The sequence below is a fragment of the Mesoplodon mirus genome (genome assembly GCF_964341445.2).
Source record: "Mesoplodon mirus genome assembly, chromosome: 13".
In the NCBI taxonomy this organism is placed as follows: domain Eukaryota; kingdom Metazoa; phylum Chordata; class Mammalia; order Artiodactyla; family Ziphiidae; genus Mesoplodon; species Mesoplodon mirus.
This window is the reverse complement of record NC_138989.1, coordinates 10362603-10385044: the sequence shown is the minus strand read 5'-3', so window position 1 is coordinate 10385044 and position 22442 is coordinate 10362603. Positions and strand designations below refer to the sequence as shown.

The 22442-nt window shown below is 48.5% G+C and overlaps 1 protein-coding gene across 2 annotated transcripts in view; it reads left to right on the top strand.

Annotated features, from left to right (window-relative positions):
• Positions 1–22442, top strand: part of CCDC60 (coiled-coil domain containing 60) — a 262580-nt gene that overhangs the window by 208006 nt on the left and 32132 nt on the right. The window contains exons 5-7 of one of the 2 annotated variants that reach the window (XM_082640818.1): positions 185–355; positions 9565–9672; positions 18864–18971. In XM_082640818.1, coding sequence (XP_082496944.1) covers positions 185–355; positions 9565–9672; positions 18864–18971 — 387 coding nt within the window. The remainder of the gene's footprint in view (positions 1–184; positions 356–9564; positions 9673–18863; positions 18972–22442) is intronic. The other variant, XM_082640819.1, reaches the window with a different exon arrangement.

The window sequence follows — 22442 nt, the reverse complement described above, 5'->3', positions numbered from 1 at the left end:
CAAGGTCTTTGGTAAGAGGTGGGTCCATAATCCAAGCTTAGGTCTCTGTGACTTTGGAATTCTAAAGGCAGGAGGTCTCCTGCTACTGGGCATGAGAGTGCCCTTCAGTGGATTATCAGTCCCAAGACAGTAAGACATTGCATTGATAGCCAACTCATCTTCCTCTCTCTTTCTCTTTCTCCAGCATCTTGATTCAGTGGGTGAAGATTGGCCGTGGATACTTTACTATTTTGAGGGAGGAGAGTGCATTGAAAAAGAAGCAACAACAACTTCAGAAACCCAAAGAGGAAGAAAGAAATATATTCCAACCAGCCAAAAAGATGTCAGATATCCAGTATGGGGATATTCTTTTGACGTAAGTAGACACCATCACCGTGGCACCAGTGGTCTTGGGAAGGACCACTGAGAAGGACCACTGCCTGGTTGGGTTGAGGGGTGGCAGCTGTCTCACATGGGGAGCCCCTTCTTAGGCTGGTGTCTAATGACTTCTTTTCGTCTGGCTCAACCTACCTCGCCAGCCTCACCTCCTGGTATTCAGTGAGGTATCTTCTACTACATATGTCTGTCCTCACATCCAATGCCAAGAGCTACCCAAGAAATCTTGCTGGTCCCCAGCTGTGCCTCTTTCCCTCTCATTCCAAGGCTTGTCCCTACCTCTGGGCATTTTCCCGTGCTGTTCTCTGGGCCTTAAGTACTCTTCCCTACATCCTCTTCCAACTAAAGTTCTAATTATCATTAAAAGTCCAGCTTAAATGCTGCCCTCTCCTGACCCTTCCCAGATTTCAGCCCGACCACCTCCAGAGCCCATTTGGACTCTCAGTTCCCTTAATGTGTTTGCACACTACTTTGTTTTATTCCACATCGATATCCCTATTCTAGACCTTCTCCTGAAACCCCAGGTCGTAGCTCGGTATCCACCCAAAGCGAGTGGACCAAAAAAAGGTTTGTTGGTTTGTTGAATCAGTAGCCTCCCTCTTTTTGTAAAGGTCTTTCCTATGGTTGAGAGAGAACCATCAACAGACTGGTCCATTATGAAATGCCCATTCATGTAACAGTAGCAATCATGCTAATAATCACAGCCACAACAGTAATTTATAATGAGTGTCTGCTGCGTGCTTTGTGCATGTCTTTTTGTCAAAATTTCAAAACGTTCCTATGAGATAGATACTATGATTAGCCCCATTTTGGAGATTAAGAATGAGGCTTACTCATAATTCCCCCTATGACTAAGGTCATAGTTGGAAAGCACCCGCATGTCCCAAACTGAGTGACACCAGCATTCGTGGACTGCTACATCCTGCAGAAACAAACTCCCAGAATACTTAGCTTGTGCAGACCAAATGAGGCACAAATCAGTGATGGAAAGGAGGTGCTGAAGCAGGAAGAGGGGAAATATATATGGTAGAAACGGCCTGCCGTTGCGCTATTAGAGTAGTGGTCTCAGCCCTGGCTCCACAATTAGAATCACCTGGTGCCCAGGGTGCTTCCCAGACCCATTACATCAGACCCTCTGGGGGTGTTACCAGGACATAGTACTTTTTTTTTTTTTTTTTTCCGGTACGCGGGCCTCTCACTGTTGTAGCCTCTCCCGTTGCGGAGCACAGGCTCCGGATGCACAGGCTCAGCGGCCATGGCTCACGGGCCCAGCCGCTCCGCGGCATGTGGGATCTTCCCGGACGAGGGCACGAACTCGCGTCCCCTGCATCGGCAGGCGGACTCTCAACCACTGCGCCACCAGGGAAGGCCCCGGACATAGTACCTTTTAAAGCTCCCCTAGATAATTCCCATGTGAAGCCAAGGTTGAGAGTTACTGTACTAGGGCTGCTTTTAGGAACCCAAATTGACATGTTGCCGGCTAAAGAGGAAATGGAATCCACAGCAGGTAATGCACCATTTCCCAATTCTTCACAACGTTAACGTAAAGAAATATGTGTATGTCTTAAAAACAATGGTCCTACCAATGGAACCATACAATATGGGACCTTTTTGTGCCTGGCTTCTTTCACTTACCATAGTTTGTTTGAGGTTCATCCCAAACAGGAAGCAGATTGGTGGTTGCCAGGGGTTGAGGAAGTGGGGGGATGGAGAATGACTGCTTAATGGGTGTGGGGTCTCCTTTGGGGCTGATGAAAATGTTTTGGAACTAGATTTAGGCGATGGTTGTACAGCCATCAATTCAAATGCCATTGAATTGCACCCTTTAAAACAGTTAATTTTATGTTATGTAAATTTCAACGTAATGGAAAAAAAAAAAAGAGGGAGTTCTGGTCTGTGAGGCCCTGGCGTGCGGGGTGAGGGGGCTGGACACTAGTGGTTGGAGGTCTTCTTAAAGCTCAAGGTTCCCAGGTGACTGGTGGGAGCCCTGAGTGTGAGACCATGAGGGGCTGGTATATTTCTAGTCACCTTTCCCCTGAAAGTCTGGCCCTTGGGAATCCCAGCTTATTGTAAGAAGGGTCTTCTCTTTGATTCCTCATTTGTGCAGACCATGGACTATGCTTTTTCCTTGCCCTGGGAAGCTGTTAGAAGGAAAGTTAACCTTTTCTAAATTGGCAAATGTCCTTAGGACCAAAGCAGCTCCCAGGCCGCCTTACCTCTCTGGTTTCCAGTCTCTCTTTAGTTTTGGCCAAGAGATTCCCACTTCGTTGTTGGCTCTTTGCCACTCTTTTTATTTTATTTTATTTATTTTCAAAATTTATTTATTTTTTGGCTGCATTGGTTCTTTGTTGCTGTGCGTGGGCTTTCTCTAGTTGTGACGAGCGGGGGCTACACTTCGTTGCGGTTCACGGGCTTCTCACTGTGGTGGCTTCTCTTGTTGTGGAGCACGGGCTCTAGGCGCGGGTCAGTAGTTATGGCTCACGGGCTCTAGAGTGCAGGCTCAGTAGCTGTGGCTTAGCTGCTCCGCGGCATGTGGGATCTTCCCAGACCAGGGCTCGAACCCGTGTCCCCTGCATTGGCAGGCGGATTCTTAACCACTGTGCCACCAGGGAAGTCCCTTTGCCACTCTTTCTAAAAAAATATTTTGTCCAGCATTTTTGGTTTTTTTTTCCCAATGGGTTGGTCTAAATAAGCTAGCTTACCATTTGTGCATTCATTTATTAACTCATTCATTCATTCTGAGACAAGAGAAAATATCTGTGATTTACAGTCCCCACCACATGCCTTCCAAGGAGTGAGCATCCCAAGGAGAAGCTTTCTTTGGTGAGCAAGTGTATTCAAGTGAATACGCAGATAGACAGGAAGAGCAGAGAGGCTTCCCTGACAGATAGAATGGAGACATTCAGGAGACGGGCCGAGAGTGTGAGCAGAAGGGACCCTTCGGAGGAGAGAAGAGAGGAAAGGCAGCCATCAGTGGGAGAGAACGGAGATGTCTAATGAGGGTTTTTACGAGGCTTTGCCTCACAGTGTGACATGTAAATCCATTCCTCAGTTTCCCCAGAAGATCTTCAGTAAAATATCCGTGGCCCCTTAGCGCATGATGTCCTGGACCTTTATCCTGGCTTCCAAGTAAGTGTAGGGGTGAGAATGGGAGACTACCTTGACCACAGGCCCATTCTCATTGTACAACCAACCGTTTGTATTTTGAAGACCTACTGCATGCAGGCCTTCTGATGGCACGGAGATATGAAAAGGATTGAGGGACAGTCCCTACCACGTGCGGTGCCACGACACAGTGCCATGGGGCTGCACCTCAAGTGCCCTGAAGTGTGCCTGTAAAGGAAGAACACTCCTGCCGTGTGTTTCTCCTTTACTCTCACACCATGATCGCACTCATACTTCTGACACCAGATGTGTGGGTTTTCCCCCACACCAAGCAAATGTCTGTGACACCAGCAGGACATCCTACCATCCTGTTCAGTTCCGACACTTTCTACCTGGAGTTAGCATCAGATCCCACAGGTTAAGTGTTCAGTCCCAGAAGACCACCCCCACGTCAGATGCCAGTCTCGAGTCCCAGGTTGTCACCTGTACTTCTGACCAACCAGCTATAAATCAGGGTTCCCATGACCCCCTTCCTTGGGTTTGATCATTTTCTAGAATGGCTCACGAACTCAGGGAAACACTGACTTACATTTTCCATTTTATTACATAATAAAGGGTACAGATGCGCACCCCGATCAAGAAGTACATAGGGTAAGATGTGGAAGGGACCCAGGCACAGCAGCTTCTGTTCCTGTGGAGTTGGGGAGTGCCATCCTCCCATTATTTGGATGTGATCACCAACTCGGAAGCTCCACAAACCCCGTACTTCAGGGATTTTTATGGAGGCTTCATCTCACAGGCATGCTCTATCATTAACTCAGTCTCCAGCCCCTCTCCCCTTCCCAGAGGACTGGGGGTGGGGCTGAGAGGTCCAAGCTTCTAATCGTGGCTTGGTCTTTCTGGCGACCAGGCCCCATCCTAAAGCTATCCAGGAGCCCACCAAGAGTTGCCCCATTCCCCAGAAAAAAACACCTCTATCACCCAGGAAATTCCAAGGGATTTGGGAGCTCTGTGTCAGAAAGTGAGGGCAGAGACCAATATATATATATTTTTCTATTATTTCACAATGTCCGCCCACTCAACTTTAGGGGGTGAAAAGGAAATCTGGAAAGAATCCCCAGAAGTGTGACTTCTGAGCAGGATCTTTAATGCTGAATGGGAGTTCAGTGGGTGACAAAAAAAGAGGTATGGTTAGACCCATCTGTATCAGCCCGCCAGAAATCCTGCAGCCCGCATATCTGGTTAGAAAGGCCAGGGCTGGAGAAGGAGGGTGTGGTGGTGTTATCTATTGCCAAAATCAGAAATATGATTTTCAGAATGAAAAAAAAAAAAAAGCAGGCAAGTCATGACCTGAGCCAACTCCATCCAGCCACTCAGTGGACCCCACTGAAGTGTCCTCACGGGACCTTGAAGAGGCGCAGGATACAGAGAAAGCCACTCAGTGAGCCGAGGGGTTCTTATCCTTTCCGTGAAGGTCCCACGAGGTCAGCGCAAGTTTTTTTTTTTTTTTTTTGCAGTACGCGGGCCTCTCACTGTTGTGGCCTCTCCCGTCGCGGAGCACAGGCTCCGGACGCGCAGGCTCAGCGGCCATGGCTCACAGGCGCAGCCGCTCCGTGGCATGTGGGATCTTCCCGGACCGGGGCACGAACCCGCGTCCCCTGCATCGGCAGGTGGACTCTCAACCACTGCGCCACCAGGGAAGCCCTCAGCTCAAGTTTTGCCCTTAGTGTCATCTAAGAGGCCGATGACCCTCTCTGAGTCTGGTACCTCTAGTGGCACTAGTCACCTGGCAGCCTTTCTGTAGAATAAAGAGAAGGAACGAACTAGGGGCTCTTTTCGCAGGAACTTTTTGCTCAGATTATTGGGCAAACAAACAGGCTCTGGGGAAGGTGGCATCTGTAAAGATGCTCCCGTGACTGTTTAAATAGTTTGGTTGTGACGTTGCCCTTGTTTGCATGGGGTTTTTAATCCATGGTCACAGAACACAATTCTTCCCTCTCCGATCCATGTTTCAGTGTGCAAGACATGGTATATTTAAAGTTTAATAAGTTTAAATATGCATGAGGTCTTTCCTCACGTAGACATTGGTCTGATTATGACTTATCATAATCAGCTGGTCATTAAAATAAACCTCATTCCATGAGCTGTGCAAGGCTGGTCATTAAAATAAAACTGGAGGCTATTATTGCAACATAGCCATCAAATGCAGGTGGGGGCGGCAGGGGTTATAAACTAGCACTGGGAGATTATCCCTACCAGTAGGGGCTAGCGGTTAAGAGCACAGGGCTGGGGTTTGAGTCCAGACTTCCCCCATACAACTGTTTAGCTTTGGGCAGGTCGCTGTGCTGCTCTGAGCCTCCTCTCTCTACACCCTTATGAATGGTACCAAACTCCCAAATTTGTTATGAGGATTAAAAGAAATAACACTTAGCACAGAGCCTGGCATATGAGACGTGCTTAGTAATTGCTAGCTATTATTATGCAGTGAAATGAAGTTGATCTCTCTGGCCCTCAATTACTTAAAACCCTCAGATCTATGGCTAAAAATCTTAATTCCAGGCAGGCTAGAAGGCATCTCACATGTAAGAGCTATGTTCTATGAATATAATTCCAATCACAGAATTATCAAAAATACAAGTGTTCATTTAGAACTGCTTTTTTAACACAGTATTTGATCCTGTGCATTCTAAAAGCAAAAGGGATTCCCCCCCACCCCCAGATCTAAGACCATAGGATAAGTTCTTTTAGACCAAAGTTTTAAGTCTGACAAACTATGTAGGGAAAAAAGAAAATCAAGCATGTCCCCAAAGATTCCGGCCTGCAAGCAGTCTTTCCCACTGTGTTCAATGACCTCATTTCTCAGCTGCAAGTTCAGCTGAAAAAGGCGAAAGAAAACAACGGGTAGAATTTGTCTTATGTTTGCAGCTGAGAGGAGACATAAAACAAGAGATTAAGGAGTGTAAAAGCTGGGTTAATTTCCCCGTATTCTAAACCACTGGGTTGAGCCAGTAAGCCTGGGCATGCCAATATATTGGCTTGTGGTTTCCTCAGCTCTAGGGTTGAATAAAGAGCCTGTGGAAATGGAAGGCAGGGGACCTAGATTCTGGTCCTATTTTTTAGTTAGCTCTGTGACCCCAAGATTGTCCTCAAATTCCCAGGAGGAAGGTGACTTCCTAATGGGTGCCTCCACCTCTTCTGGCCCCCTCTGTCTCCTTTCCCCACACTAAGCCAGAGCGAGCTTTCCAAACGTAAACCACTCCCAGTTTAAAATCCTCGGTGGCCACCATTCTTTATCGGATAAAGACAAAGGTCTGAGCAGGGGCTACAAGGCTCTGGATGGGCTAGCCCTTGGCTTGCCCTCCAGCCACACTGTCCCCCTCTCCCTCCTCCCCAGGGCCTCTCCCTCCACCCTCTGCCTACTGAATTCCCATTCAACCTGCAGATCTCAGCTCAATATTTCTGTTCCAGTTACTGTTGCTGTGAGCAACCACTCCAAAACCTATTAACTCAAGACAGCAAACATCTATTTCACTCACCAATCTGCCATTTGAGTAGGGTTAAGTGGGGAAGGATCCAGCGCTAGCTGGGGCAGCTCAAAGTGTCTGTTTCCGAGAGAACTCATCCACACGGTGGCACCTTGGGGCTGGCTGTCAGCTCTGAGCTCATCCAGGACTGAGACCCAGCAGTCTTGGTCCTCCTCCCTATGAGTCTCTTCACAGGCTGCCAGCTTCCTCCCAGCATGGTGGTGCCTGGGTGCTAAGAGTGATCATCCCAAGACATAAGAAGGAAAAGCTGCCAGTTCCTGGAGCCGGGACCCATTAATTGGCATCACACCACTTCTGACACATTCTATTGGCCCAGTCACTCAGAAAGTCAAGATTCCAGGGGATTGAGGGCTATAAAGCCACCTTCCCATTAGAAGAAACTTGAGGCCCGTGTTTCTAAATTGACACAACTCCCTCCAGGAAGTATTCCCTGGCTCCATTTCAGCCAGATTCTCTGTTTGGGTCTGTCAAAGCACCACACACTCTCCAACTCAGCCTTATCACAGCTGTGTTTGTGTAAAGCCCGTCTCCACCATGAGGCTCTTAAGCTCCGGAGGGGAGGGGCTGGATCTGTCTCCATCACCGCACCTACAGCCCCCAGTGCAGAGATGTTCCATAGATATGGGTAGACGTGAATGAATCAGGGAACCCATCAATGATTCAATCAGTATTAAAGTACTCAGGCTGAGAAACTACAAGGCTCTAAAGGAGCACACTGGTAGCATAAGTATGTAAGGCAAGCTGGGAGTGAGATGCCAGGGGTCTTTGAGTCTCAGGCAACCCAAGAGGCACACACCTCATGCAAAGTGGCCAGTGATCTTGACCTTGGGCCTCACCCAACTCTTACTCAGAGCGGCAAGAACTTTCGAGTCTTTTCCATCTTTATGTGACATCTCCCAATTTTAAAATATAGACAGTCAATTCCATTACGCACACAGTAGGCTTATTAAAACATGTCTATGGGCTAGATTTGGTCATGGGCAAAAAATATATACCCTGTGACCCAGGCATGCCAAAAGGGAAAAAACAAACAAACAAACCCCGTTTTCTCTGACTGAAATGACTTACTCCATGATGGTGCTGAAAAGAAAAACTTAACTGTGGTATTAAATGTAACTTAATATTTTTCACTTTGAAACAGTCTTTTCTGGATAAATGTCCAGTGGTTTCAAAGATGAACTGCCTGTTTGGGCTGTTTCTCTCCTCTCTAAGCATCCCTTTCCCCCCCCCACCCACACCCTCGCTTCCCCCAGATGTTTTTGACTTCAGAGGAAGCTTCTGTATTCTCTGTGGGGCAGGGGATGGGCTTCAAGAGAGGTATGCCTGGTCGTGGCTGATCTTTGGGGTCACAGTTGTGCCGACTTCTGAAGCTCGAGATCCCCACGTCTCACCGCTGGTTCATCCAGCCAGTGAGTCAGCAGTCTATAGAGTTGGGGGAAGCCCATTTAAGGAAAAGACCGCAGATAAGAGCCGCTGACCCCAGGCAGTTCCTGCCCTGTGCATCCCCGCCATTTCCACTTCCCACCATCCCTGTCGCTAGGACCCTGGGTGCCGGCCACCTTCCTCTCTCAAGCTGAAATTATTGTAATACTTCTCACTGGTCTCCTTGCCCTCCACTCCCACCATCGGCCATTCTCAAAACAGCAGCCAGAGGGATCCTTTGTCACATCATGTCCTCTTTCAGCTCAGAGTCCTTTACTTTCATTGAGGAAAAAGGCCAGAGTCCTCGCACTGGTCTGCAAGGCCCCCATTCTCTCTCCATCCTTCCCTCCTCTCTCTGTTGCTCACTCCACTCCAGCCACACGTGCCTCCTTGCCGTCTCTAAAACACAGTCCCACCTCAGGACATTTGCACCTGTCGCTCCCTCTCTCCAGAATGCTCTGCCCCCAGACATCTGAATGGCTCACTCCCTTCCACTGCAGATTTTTTATCAAATGTCACCTTCTCGGTGATAACTTCCCCAATCACTCTATTTAAAATTGCAAGCCCCAGCTCTCGCAGCCCTTCTGAGCTCCCTTCTCTTTTTTCTCCCCATAGCACGTATCACTGTCTAGTGGGGGTGGGGATGGGAACGGGTCAGCAAACTCCAGCTCATGGGCCAAATCCAGCCCCCAGGCTGGTTTCGTAAATAGAATTTTATTGGAACCCTGCCATTTGCTTATTGCTTACATTCTGTCAATGGCTTTCCTGCTACTAAGTAGTCAGGACATAGACCGAATGTCCCACAACATCATAAATATTTGTCTAGCCAGATAACAAAACATATCCGACCGCTAGTCTAGTATACCAGTATACCACACAGCTGCCCGATTTATCTTATTTGCTTCTTCATGGGAATATATGTTCCATGAGAGAAGGGGGTCTAATATGCTCTGCTTACTGGCTGCATCTAGAGCCTTCATCTCTCTAGCAGGAATTACTGCCTGGCCCATAGCAGGTGCCCAGTGATATTTGCCAGACAACCCCTGGCGAGAGAAGAGGGCACTTAAAACAGCTCCTGCCCGTTCACTCTGCTGCTCCCATTCTGCTTCACCTTCAGCACAAACGGGGACGAGAAGATGAAGAAGGTGGGGATGGGAGTCCTCCTGCGTCCGTTCACCCCTGTGCACAGCTGCATCATTGCACCCTCACTGCCTGAGGCTCATGTGTAAGTAGTCCCACCTCTGGCTCATCTGTTTATCATGCGAAGCCAAGGTCAAATGACTCAAACAGCTGGGAGCTGTTGAGCTGTTCCTTTGTCCTCTTGAAAAGGGACAGGGAGCCTGAGGCCAGCAGTGTTATGTGGTGTATAAAAATAACAGAAGGCAAACATGGGGGCTTAGAGCTAAGTGGCAATCCAGCTGGGACTGAGTCATTCCATCCCTTACCACACAAGAGGCACTAATGTCAAATAGTTTGCAAAGCTGATAAAATCTGTCTGCAGCATGCGCCTAGCAGATGTCTCACCCAGGGCTCCGGGGACATGTTTTCCCCGAGACTCAGGGAGCTATTTCCCAGAGAAGACCCTGCCGCCTTCTGAGCCGACCCCAGGCACAGACTCTTCATTGCCTGATGTGACAGGGGCTAACCAACCCTCCAAAGAATACTTGGGCTTTCCAAAACCTTGACACCTTGTTCCCCTCCTATCTGTTCCAGAGAATTCTAAGCCCAGCTTTTTCTTTTTCACCAGTTAGCACTTTTCAACTGGGAGATTTCAGGTGCTGAGATAGAAACTGACCGTAAGGCAGGATTGCTCAACCTCGGCGCTATTGACGTTTGGGGACAAATACTTCTTTGTTGGAAAGGACTGTCCTGTGCACCGTAGGATGTTTAGCACTGTTCATGGCCGCCACCCCCCTCCCTGGCTGTGACAACCAAAATGTCTCCAGAGATTGCCACATGCCCCCTGGGGACAAAATCACACCCATACCCCCAGCCCTCCCATATAAGAACTACTTTAGGGCAATGAACAGGGTGCACTGGATTCTGTCTGCTCATTTGTCAAATATTTATTAGGCCCCTACAGTGTGCACAATAAAAATAGCACTATGGACTGCTCTGTGGGCACTGTCTCAGTCCTCTCAGAGCCCTTTTGTGCAGGTGTATTATTATCCCATCCCTGCAGATGAGAGAGCAGAGGCTCAGAGAGGTGTACTGGCCTGCCCGAGGTCACGGAGCTCAGGTGCTGCTGCACTGGGGTTTTAAGCCAAGTGTGTCTGACTGCAGAGCCTGACCTCTCACCACCACACACAACACAGAAGGTATATCCCAAGGCTTTACCTTTGAGGAGCTAGTGATATCTCTGGACAGCCAAGTCTCATGTACTTGAAGAGTAAAATAATGCAAGAGTGAAACTGTAAGACAAGATGGCAGATCTTAATAAGAGCACTTAGTTCGTGGGTGGAAGATGGCACCATCACCAACACCATCGGCATCATCATCACCATCACCATCACCATCCCTGTCACCACCACCACCACCACCGTGTATCTGGACCCATTCCCGTCCCTTACTAATATTCTAGCTTTTGATGAGCCCCACTCTATACTTTCCTCCTTTCTCCCTTGGATGAGTATTATGACTGGCTTCTTCATAGACTTATTTGTTCAGGGACATTCCAACTGGCAGCCTCAGCTTGATGTTCTTAAAACATCTCCTTGCAAAAGTAGTCTTCGCAATTTCTCATAACGTCCCATGGAAACACTTGCGCTTTTGCCTTTCTTTTCCATGGACAGGCCCTCTGAAACCAAATGGTGTGAATCAGTGGTTCTTAGGCTTTCACTCTCATTTGAATCATCTGGGGCTCTGGGCTTGGGTGCGGGGATAGCAAAATAAGGAGATGCCTGGGAAAATGCATATTCCTAGGCCCCACCCCCATTTCCTTTGGTCTGAGCAAAGTGAGGTTTAAATCAACTGTGGAAGTGACTGGAGAGCTTCTTGCTCATCCTCCTGCAGTGCCAGATGGGGAAACTGAAGCCCAGAGAGAAGGCAGAACCTGCCAAAATGCTCACAGACAGGAATTCTGATCTCCTGACTCTTAAGTCAGACCTTTGTATCCAGTTTGTTAGATGATGATGATGGTGATGGTGGTGATTATCACAGTGGTGGTTGTTACTATTCGTTATGCCCTAGGCCAGGGATCAGCAACCTTTTTCTTAAAGGGACAGACAGTAGATATTTTAGGCTTTGCAAACCAGATGGTATCTCTCACAACGACAGTCATCCCTAGGTATCTGCGGGGGATTGGTTCCAGGACCTTCTGCCGATACCAGACTCTGTGATGCTCAAGTCTTTTCTGAGTATAAAATGGGGTGGTGCTGTCGGCCCTCGGTATCCACAGATGCAGAGGGTCAACTGTACTTCACCTTGTTGTCGCAGCAGGAAAGCTACAATGAGTGGATGTGCCCGTGCTCCAATAAAGTTTTATTTGCAAACAAAGGCACACACTCCTTCTCTAGATTGAAGGCTGCCCCTTCTTTTCCTTGGCTGTTCAAAGGCTCTGGCTGCCTTTGATGATTGTATTGGCATCTATTGCCGTATTACAGACCACCTCGAGGTGGAGTGGCTTAAAACAGCAACCATTTATTCTTGTTCAAAGTCTGCGGGTCAGCTGGGTGGTTCTGCTCGTCCACATCAGTTCACCTGGTCTTGGCTGGGCTTGCATATGTGTGTGGTAAGCCGGAGGCTGGCCCATCTAGGGTGGCCTCATGCCCAGGTCTGTTGGTTGGTTGGTTGTTGGCTAGGGTGACAGGAGTGACTGTCACTGTCATCATACAGCAGGCTAGCCGAGCTTGTTCCATGGCTGTCAGGAAGGGTTCCAAGGACAAGAGCCTAAGCGCTCAAAGCCTCTGGCTCAGAATGGACCCAAGGACCTTTCCACCCCATTCTGTTGGCCAAAAAAGACATCAGGCCTGCCCAGATACAAGCGATGGGGAAAAGAAAGGTTCCACCGCCTGGTGAGAGAGATGCAGAACCGCCTTGTGAAGTGCATGGATGCAGGGAGGAGGGGAGAATCCGAGCAGTTTTATCATCATTCTACCAAAAGGCATCAGGGCAGAGCCCGCCTGGTCAGTTCTCAAATTCTCAGTCTTCACATCAGCCAACGTGGATCCAAGCCTGGTCAGCCCCTTCAGTCCCAGTGCGATTGATCCCCAAACCAGCTGAAGATTCTGAATTGACTGTATGGGGATCAATTCAATCATGCCAAGGAAGACTGGACCTTTATCTTCTTAAAAAAAGAGGCGGGGCACAGTCTGTAGGAAGGAGGACAGCCCCTCCTTCCCTCTCGGAGATGACTGGCCTGTCCTTACAGCCCTTCCTGAGCGACTGTGCAACAAAACAGTGCCTGCAGCCACTGTCTGGGTTTGCCCTTGGCAGTCAGCATGGGGTGCTTTGTAGCATTTTCTGATTTCTCTTAGTAAAAGTTTTGAAAAAACGTTGTTTTTTTCTCAGGGATGTTGACTCCCACTCGTATTCTGGTTGGTACAGCAGTTTCAACAGAGAGGGCTATTCATTTTTTTATTTTTTTTTTTTTCTTTTTGCGGTATGCGGGCCTCTCACTGTTGTGGCCTCTCCCGTTGCGGAGCACAGGCTCCGGATGCGCAGGCCCAGCGGCCATGGCTCACGGGCCCAGCCGCTCCGCGGCATATGGGATCCTCCCAGACCGGGGCACGAACCCGTATCCCCTGCATCGGCAGGCGGACTCTCAACCACTGCGCCACCAGGGAGGCCCCAGAGAGGGCTATTCAGATGCACCGACCACTAGGTGCTCCCCCAGAGTTCTGAGCACAGGGATTTTAGAAGCAGGCTTTGTGCACCCTGGTCATCGTTTTCATCTATTATGCCCCACATTTAAGAAAATAAATGCTTTCTCTTTTAATTTGACAAAATCCAAGGTATTGTGCTTTGACCTGACATACAATCATTATGAGAATGGAGCGATTTCTATCAAGCATGTTTCTGGGACCCTTTCTTTCTCCCTCCCTCCCTCCCTTCCTCCCTCCCTCCCTCCCTTCCTCCCTACCTCCCTTCCTCCCTCCCTTCCTCCCTCCCTTCCTTCCTTCCTCCCTCCCTCCCTTCCTCCCTCCCTTCCTCCCTCCCTTCCTTCCTCCCTCCCTCCCTTCCTCCCTCCCTCCCTTCCTTCCTCCCTCCCTCCCTTCCTCCCTCCCTTCCTTCCTTCCTCCCTTCCTCCCTCCCTTCCTCCCTCCCTTCCTTCCTTCCTCCCTCCCTCCCTTCCTCCCTCCCTTCCTCCCTCCCTTCCTTCCTCCCTCCCTCCCTCCCTTCCTCCCTCCCTCCCTTCCTCCCTCCCTTCCTTCCTTCCTCCCTCCCTCCCTCCCTTCCTCCCTCCCTCCCTTCCTTCCTCCCTCCCTTCCTCCTCCCTCCCTCCCTCCTCCCTCCCTCCCTCCTCCCTCCCTCCTCCCTCCCTCCCTTCCTCCCTCCCTTCCTCCCTCCCTTCCTCCTCCCTCCCTCCCTCCCTCCCTCCATCCTCCCTCCCTCCCTTCCTCCCTCCTCCCTCCCTCCCTTCCTCCCTCCCTTCCTCCCTCCCTTCCTCCTCCCTCCCTCCCTTCCTCCCTCCCTCCCTCCCTCCCTTCCTCCCTCCCTTCCTTCCTCCCTCCCTCCCTCCTCCCTCCCTCCTCCCTCCCTCCCTTCCTCCCTCCCTTCCTCCCTCCCTTCCTCCTCCCTCCCTCCCTCCCTTCCTCCCTCCCTTCCTCCCTCCCTTCCTTCCTCCCTCCCTTTCTTCCTCCCTCCCTCCCCCCTTCCCTCCCTCCCTTCCTTCCTCCCTCCCTCCCTCCCTTCCTCCCTCCCTTCCTCCCTCCCTTCCTTCCTCCCTCCCTCCCTCCCTCCCTTCCTCCCTCCCTTCCTCCCTCCCTCCTCCCTCCCTCCCTTCCTCCCTCCCTCCCTTCCTCCCTCCCTTCCTCCCTCCCTCCCTCCCTCCCTTCCTTCCTCCCTCCCTCCCTCCCTCCCTTCCTTCCTCTCTCTCTGTCTCTCTCTTTCAGTTTGCTTCACTGCATGTTAGATGAGAGATCATCAGGTTTGAGGCACTGTGTATTTTTTCATTAAGACCTTATTTTTTTTTAGAGCATATTTAGGTTCAGATCAAAATTGAGGGGAAGGTGCAGAGATTTCCCATTTCCCTCCTGCCTCCCCCATTATCGACATCCCCCACCGGAGTGGGACGTTAGTCACAACTGATGAAGCGACACTGACACATCATAGTCACCTGCAGTCCCTAGTTTACATTAGGGTCCTCTCTTGGTGTGGTACATTCTGTAGGTTTGGATGACAGTATAATGACATGTGTCCATCCACTTGCGTATTATACGGAGTATTTTCACTGCCCTAGAAGTCCTCTGTTCTCTGCCTATTCATCCCTCTCCCCGTCCCCACCCTGGCAACCACTGATCCTTTTACCGTTTCCATAGTTTTGTCTTTTCAGAGCATCATATTGTTGGAATCATACAGTGTGTAGCCTTTTCAGAGTGGCTTCTTTGACTTAGTAATATGCTTTTGAGGTTTCTCCTTGGCTTTTCATGGCTTAGTAGCCCATTTCTTTTTCACGCTGAATAACCGTCCATTGTCTGGATAGCTTATTTATCCATACGTCTCTAAAGGTTGCTTCCAGTTTTTGTCAGTTATGAACAAAGCTGCTATAAACATCTGTGTGCAGGTGTTGTAAGGCACTTTCTATAAGCAGAGAAAAAGGTCCAGACCCATTGGATGAAACGCTATTCTGCTGAAAAGGGCGTGAGGGCTCTACCCTATAATAAGAGACATCAACACTGTATTAAAGCACAGATTCGGGAACCGGACTGTCTGGGCTTAGATTCCAGCTCTGCTGTTTGCTGCCTTTTTTGACCTTGGATAAGTTATATGACCTCAGTTTCTTCATCTGAAAAATGGGAATACTAATAGTACCTTCCTCGCAGTGTTGTTATAAGAATGACTTTAATTAATGGGTGTACGGCACTTAAAACAGTGGCTGGCACAGAGGAAGCGCTCTGTGGGAAGTGTTTGCTGTTATTGTCATTTTGCTGTTGCTGCTACTATTCTTTGTTATCTCTGTGGTTGTGCATATGAGAATTGTGCCCAAATTACCAGCTCTGGAAAGTGTCAGATCCCAACCAATTTATTCCCTCCATCTCCCATTCAGTAACCAGAAATGTATTGGGCCTACTCTGTACATACCTGGGATGGACAAGACTCTGTAGCTCACAGGCTTGTGGGCTGCAGAGACAAGTAAACAGGTAGTTACAAGACAGCAGGGACACAAAATGTAGGAACAGAGGGACACATTGTAGGGTGGGGGGGTGCTTTAGAACCTCCTCGGAGAGAGGATGCTCGAAAAATCAAGGAAGGCTTCCTGCTGGAGGCGACATCCGAGCTGAGACCCAATCACGGAGAGGCAGAGGAGGAGGAAAGGGAACGTGTATCAGGAGCAGAGGACAGTGCCGAGCACCTCCCCTCACTTTCACTAGAATGATTACTGCCATTATACAGATGAGAAAACTGGGGCTCAGGGACATGAAGTAATTTGGCCAAGACCACATAGCTAATACATGGCAAAGCTAGGATTTTAACCCAGTGCAAAGAGAGTATGTACGGTGAGCGTGCGCTACAGAGCAGAATTTCACCAGGCTGCAGGTGGCGGCACAGGGCGAGAGAGGAGACGTGAGGCTGGGGAGATGGATGGGATGGGATCACCCATGTGATGGGGTGTTGGTTTGCCAGGGCTGCCGTAACAAAACCCCACAGACTGGGTGGCCTAAACAACAGAAATGTATCTCTCACAGTTCTGGAGGCTGGAAGTTCAAGGTCAAGGTGCCCACATGCTGGTTTCTACCGAGCCGTGTCTCCGTGGCTTTCGGGGGGCTGCTCGCTCGCTCCGCCCTCACACGCTCTTTCCTCTGTGCACGTGTACCCCGGTGTCTCTCCGTGGGTCACGGCTCCTCTTCTTCTAAAGATACCAGTCAGATTGGGTTAGGACCCACCCTCTTGGCCTTCTTTTAACCTCATCACCTCTTTAAAGGTCCCCAATACAGTCACATTCTAAGGTACTAGAGATTAGGACTTCAGCCTATGAACTTTGGGACGTAACTCAGTCCATAGCAGATGGTTTAGGGAGTCTGAAGATCGTAAGCAAGGGAGGGAGAGGGCCAGGTTTGTGCCCCTTCCTGTCACCTGCAGAAATGAGTCTGATGCTCACATGCCTCTCGTCCCCCTGTGACGAAGCACATGCCACCTCACCAGTTAACTCCCTTCCCCATCCCTCCCCACCTGCAATGGACACAACGGAACACCCAGGCCTGCAGGGGCTCTGAGTCGTGAACAGAAGAGGGGGCGTCTCCCCGGGCTTTTCGCAACTGCCTGGGGTCACAGTGAGGGTACAGGGAGGTGTCTGCACAGGGCTGGGCACATGGTACAGCCACTGCTACTGTTGGTACCCAGAGCTGCCAAAATGCACTTACCTGTAGGGACCAAGATGGTGTAAAGGGGGCAGACAGACAGAACTGGGGGGGCTGTGGGCTCGTGGGTCCTTTAAATTAGAAGTGAGGGATGCGTGGGTGCTTATTATTAGAAAATAATTTGTGGATGGAAAAAAAAGGAAGGAAGGCGCTCTAGATGAAAAAAGAGAAACAGAGCTGCTGACCCTAGTTTTCCTAAGAGCTGGTGGACACGGCCGCCCCAGAGCATGGGGGCGGAGGAGTGGGGTGCATGGGTGCAGTTCCCCTGCAAGCAGAGTGCCATGGGTGCCTCTCAAGGGGCTCTCCAGGATACGCCTGGGCCCGCTCCACACTTGAGCCCCAGGCCTCGGACTCCACCTTCTGAGCTGGGGCCTTCCTGGAAGCTGGAGGGTGGATTCCTGCCTGCCCCTCTGAGCACAGGCCCAGGAGCCCTGGGGAGGATCGATCAATACAGGAGCAGTTTCAGAGAAGAGCAATTACACAGGTTGGTAATGGAGGCATCTGGCCCATTAGTGTAAGAGGAGAAGTCATTCAGGGAGGGGCTGGCTAGGTAGGACTCCCCCTCATTTCCAGGAAGAATGCAGGCAGCAGGTTAACCCTCTCCTGACCTTGCTCTCGGGGTGGCCACTCATTTGGCCGCGTCAGCACCTCAAACAATAAGAGCTCAGGTCCACAAAAGCACCGTCTCTGGGATTAAACAGATGTGGGTTCAAATCCTCACCAATCCTAGCGGGACCTCAGGCGACTCTACCTCTCGAGTCCCTTGTCTGCAAAGAGGACGGAATAAAGTCACCTTCTTACAGGGCTGTCGAGAGCATTGAGTGGGATATTCAGGCCCCATCTCTGTCACCAGCAGGCTGTGCAACCTGGAGCAAACTGATGGCCCCTCTCTGAGCCTCAGTTTCCTCTCCTCTAAAATTCAGGTAATGATTCCTATCCGGCAGGGTTTGGGGAGAAATAAATAACGTGTGTCAGGTGTCCTACCCAATGCCTGGCTCATCGTAATGCAGAATGCCCCCCAAATCAGAAAATACAGGTCAGACCTTTTTTTTCTTTTTTTTTGCGGTACGCGGGCCTCTCACTGTTGTGGCCTCTCCCATTGCGGAGCACAGGCTCCGGACGCGCAGGCTCAGCGGCCATGGCTCACGGGCCCAGCCGCTCTGCGGCATGGGGGATCCTCCCGGACTGGGGCACGAACCCGTGTCCCCTGCATCGACAGGTGGACTCTCAACCACTGCGCCACCAGGGAAGCCCTAGACCTATTTTTAAATGGTGTTTTAGTTACATTTTCAAATCATGTGTTCAGTGAGGTTTTCCTCAACATCCAGCTACATTTGGGGCAAAGGATTTATAAATTTAAAGCAGCGGGTCTAGTTGTTAATTGCGGTGGAGAGAAAGTACAATAAATACACTAGTTTCCTTGTGTTTCCGGACGTTTTGGACCCTGCTAGTGTATTTATTGTATTTTTATCAGGTGAAGAATCGGATGCCTGTAGGATGTTCATTTCCTTCAGTCCTCTCGTTTGCCTGAATCAAGTCCTCTACCTGTGGGACACCCTCCCTTGTCCCTTCCCACTGTGCATGCAAATCCCCAGTAACTGGCATAGGGTCACCTTGTGTCAGATCACAGCTCTGCCGCCTACTGGCCCAGTGACCTGCACAAGTTCCTCACCTCTTCTGAGCCTCAATTCCCTCATCTGTAAAATGGGGCCAATGAATAGCTCAGGAGCCCATTGGGGAAGTTTGATGCTGGTGCGTGGGAAATGCTGCCACTCGCCTGGAGCCTGGAGACAGCTCTCCAGCCGGGAGCCAGCACCACTCCTGTCTCTGTCGCCACTGTTGTGAAGAATGTTGTTCTAACAGGAGCCCCCTGGGCTTCCTCCCTCTGTCTTTGCAGCGAGCCCATCTTCCGCCAGCTCTGTGCCCTCCACTGGCTCCTGGAGGCCCTGACTATCGACCACACCCACCACACCGTGAAGCCCGTGATCACCTGCTGGAATCCGAAGTAGGTCTCAGCCCTTCCACCTGCCGTGTAACTAGCAAGAGACTGGGCCGTGGGGGAGGAAGCTCCCATGGGTTCTCTTCCTCCTACTGCTGTTTCTTGGTGGGTGGGTTGCTTTAGGAGTGCTACTTATGTGGGGTCCAAACAGGGGTGAGCTAGAGCCAGATCATACGGGTCATGTGGTGGTGACAGCCCCGCTGTGTATCCCTCCCACCATCTCTCCCCAACCCCACATCGGAAGCTTGAAATGAATCAGCCACGGTGGGAGTATTTACACCATAGAAACTGGCCAGCTAGCCCCACCCCGCCCTGGAAGCACAGCTAGATTTCTCTCCAGCTCTCTTCTTGGACCATGTCTCCCCAGCACTATTCCTCATTTGTTCCTCTTCTTTTTCCTCCTCTCCTGCCCCCTCTTACTCCTCCCATTCTCCATGTTTTGTGTTTTCCCTTTCAAAGTTTTGTTGTGTGTCTTTTTTTTTATTATTAACATCTTTATTGGAGTATAATTGCTTTACAGTGTTGTGTTAGTTTCTGCTATATAACAAAGTGAATCAGCTATATGCATACGTATATACCCATATCCCCTCCCTCTTGCGTCTCCCTCCCACCCTCCCTATCCCAGCCCTCTAGGTGCTCAAAAAGCACCAAGCTGATCTCCCTGTGCTATGCGGCTGCTTTCCACTAGCTATCTGTTTTACATTTGGTTGTGTATATATGTCCATGCCACTCTCTCACTTCGTCTCAGCTTACCCTTCCCCCTCCCCATGTCCTCAAGTCCATTCTCTACATCTGTGTCTTTATTCCTGTCCTGCCCCTAGGTTCATGAGAACCATTTTTTTTTTAGATTCCATATATATGTGTTAGAATACGGTATTTGTTTTTCCCTTTCTGACTTACTTTACTCTGTATGACAGACTCTAGGTCCATCCTCCTCACTACAGATAACTCAATTTCGTTTCCTTTTATGGCTGAGTAATATTCCATTGTATAGATGTGCCACATCTTCTTTATCCATTCATCTTTCGATGGACACTTAGGTTGTTTCCATCTCCGGGCTATTGTAAATAGTGCCTTAGTGAACATTGTGGTACATGTCTCTTTTTGAATTGTGGTTTTCTCAGGGTATATGCCCAGTGGTGGGACTGCTGGGTCGTATGGTAGTTCTATTTGTAGTTTTTTAAGGAACCTCCATACTGTTCTCCATAGTGGCTGTATCAATTTGCATTCCCACCAGCAGTGCAAGAGTGTTCCCTTTTCTCCACACCCTCTCCAGCATTTATTGTTTGTAGATTTTTTGATGATGGCCATTCTGACTGGTGTGAGGTGATACCTCATTGTAGTTTTGGCTTGCATGTCTCTAATGATCTTGCTGTGATTTATGTCAAAGAGTGTTCTGCCTATGTTTTCCTCTAAGAGTTAGTGTCTGGCCTTACATTTAGGTCTTTAAACCATTTTGAGTTTATTTTTGTGTATGGTGTTAGGGAGTGTTCTAATTTCATTCTTTTACATGTAGCTGTACAGTTTTCCCAGCACCACTTATTGAAGAGGCTGTCTTTTCTCCATTGTATATTCTTGCCTCCTTTATCAAAGATAAGGTGACCATATGTGCATGGGTTTATCTCTGGGCTTTCTATCCTGTTCCGTTGATCTATATGTCCATTTTTGTGCGAGTACCATACTGTCTTGATGACTGTAGCTTTGTAGTATAGTCTGAAGTCCAGGAGCCTGATTCCTCCAGCTCCATTTTTTGTTCTCAAGGTTGCTTTGGCTATTCGGGGTCTTTTGTGTTTTCATACAAATTGTGAAATTTTTTCTTCTAGTTCTGTGAAGAATGCCATTGGTAGTTTGATAACGATTGCATTGAATCTGTAGATTGCTTTGGGTAGTATAGTCATTTTCACAATGTTGATCCTTCCAATTCAAGAACATAGTATATCTCTCCATCTGTTTGTATCATCTTTAATTTATTTCATCAGTGTGTTATAGTTTTCTGCATACAGGTCTTTTGTCTCCTTAGGTAGGTTTATTCCTAGATATTTTATTCTTTTTGTTGGTAAATGGGAGTGTTTCCTTCATTTCACTTTCAGATTTTTCATCATTAGTATATAGGAATGCCAGAGATTTCTGTGCATTAATTTTGTATCCTGCTACTTTACCAGATTCATTGATTAGCTCTAGTAGTTTTCTGGTAGCATCTTTAGGATTCTCTATGTAGAGTATCATGTCATCTGCAAACAGTGACAGTTTTACTTCTTTTTTTCCGATTTGGATTCTTTTTATTTCTTTTTCTTCTCTGATTGCTGTGGCTAAAACTTCCAGAACTATGTTGAATAATAGTGGTGAGAGTGGGCAACCTTGTCTTGTTCCTGATCTTAGAGGAAATGGTTTCAGTTTTTCACCATTGAGAATGATGTTGGCTGTGGGTTTGTCATATATGGCCTTTATTATGTTGAGGTAGTTTCCCTCTATGCCTAGTTTCTGGAGAGTTTTTATCATAAATGGGTGTTGAATTTTGTCAAAAGGTTTTTCTGCATCTATTGAGATGATCATATGGTTTTTCTCCTTCAATTTGTTAATATGGTGTATCACATTGATTGATTTCTGTATATTGAAGAATCCTTGCTTTCCTGAGATAAACCCCACTTGATCATGGTCTATGATCCTTTTAATGTGCTGCTGGATTCTGTTTGCTAGTATTTTGTTGAGGATTTTTACATCTATGTTCATCAGAGATATTGGCCTGTGGTTTTCTTTCTTTGTGACATCTTTGTCTGGTTTTGCTATTAGGGTGATGGTGGCCTTGTAGAAGGAGTTTGGGAGTGTACCTCCCTCTGCTATATTTTGGAAGAGTTTGAGAAGGACAGGTGTTAGCTCTTCTCTAAATGTTTGATAGAATTCGTCTGTGAACCCATGTGGTCTTGGGCTTTTGTTTGTTGGGAGATTTTTAATCACAGTTTCAATTTCAGTGCTTGTGATTGGTCTGTTTATGTTTTCTATTTCTTCCTGGTTCAGTCTCAGAATGTTGTACTTTTCTAAGAATTTGTCCATTTCTCCCAGGTTGTCCATTTTATTGGCATATAGTTGCTTATAGTAATCTCTCATGATCCTTTGTATTTCTGCAGTGTCAGTTGTTACTTCTCCTTTTTCATTTCTAATTCTAGTGATTTGAGTCTTCTCTCTTTTTTTCTTGGTGAGTCTGGCTAATAGTTTATCAATTTTGTTTATCTTCTCAAAGAACCAGCTTTTGGTTTTATTGAACTTTGCTATTGTTTCCTTCATTTCTTTTTCATTTATTTCTGATCTGATCTTTATGATTTCTTTCCTTCTGCTAACTTTGGGTTTTTTTGTTTCTTCTTTCTCTAATTGCTTTAGGTGTAAGGTTGGGTTTTTTATTTGAGATGTTTCTTGTTTCTTGAGGTAGGATTGTATTGCTATAAACTTCCCTCTTAGAACTGCTTTTGCTGCATCCCATAG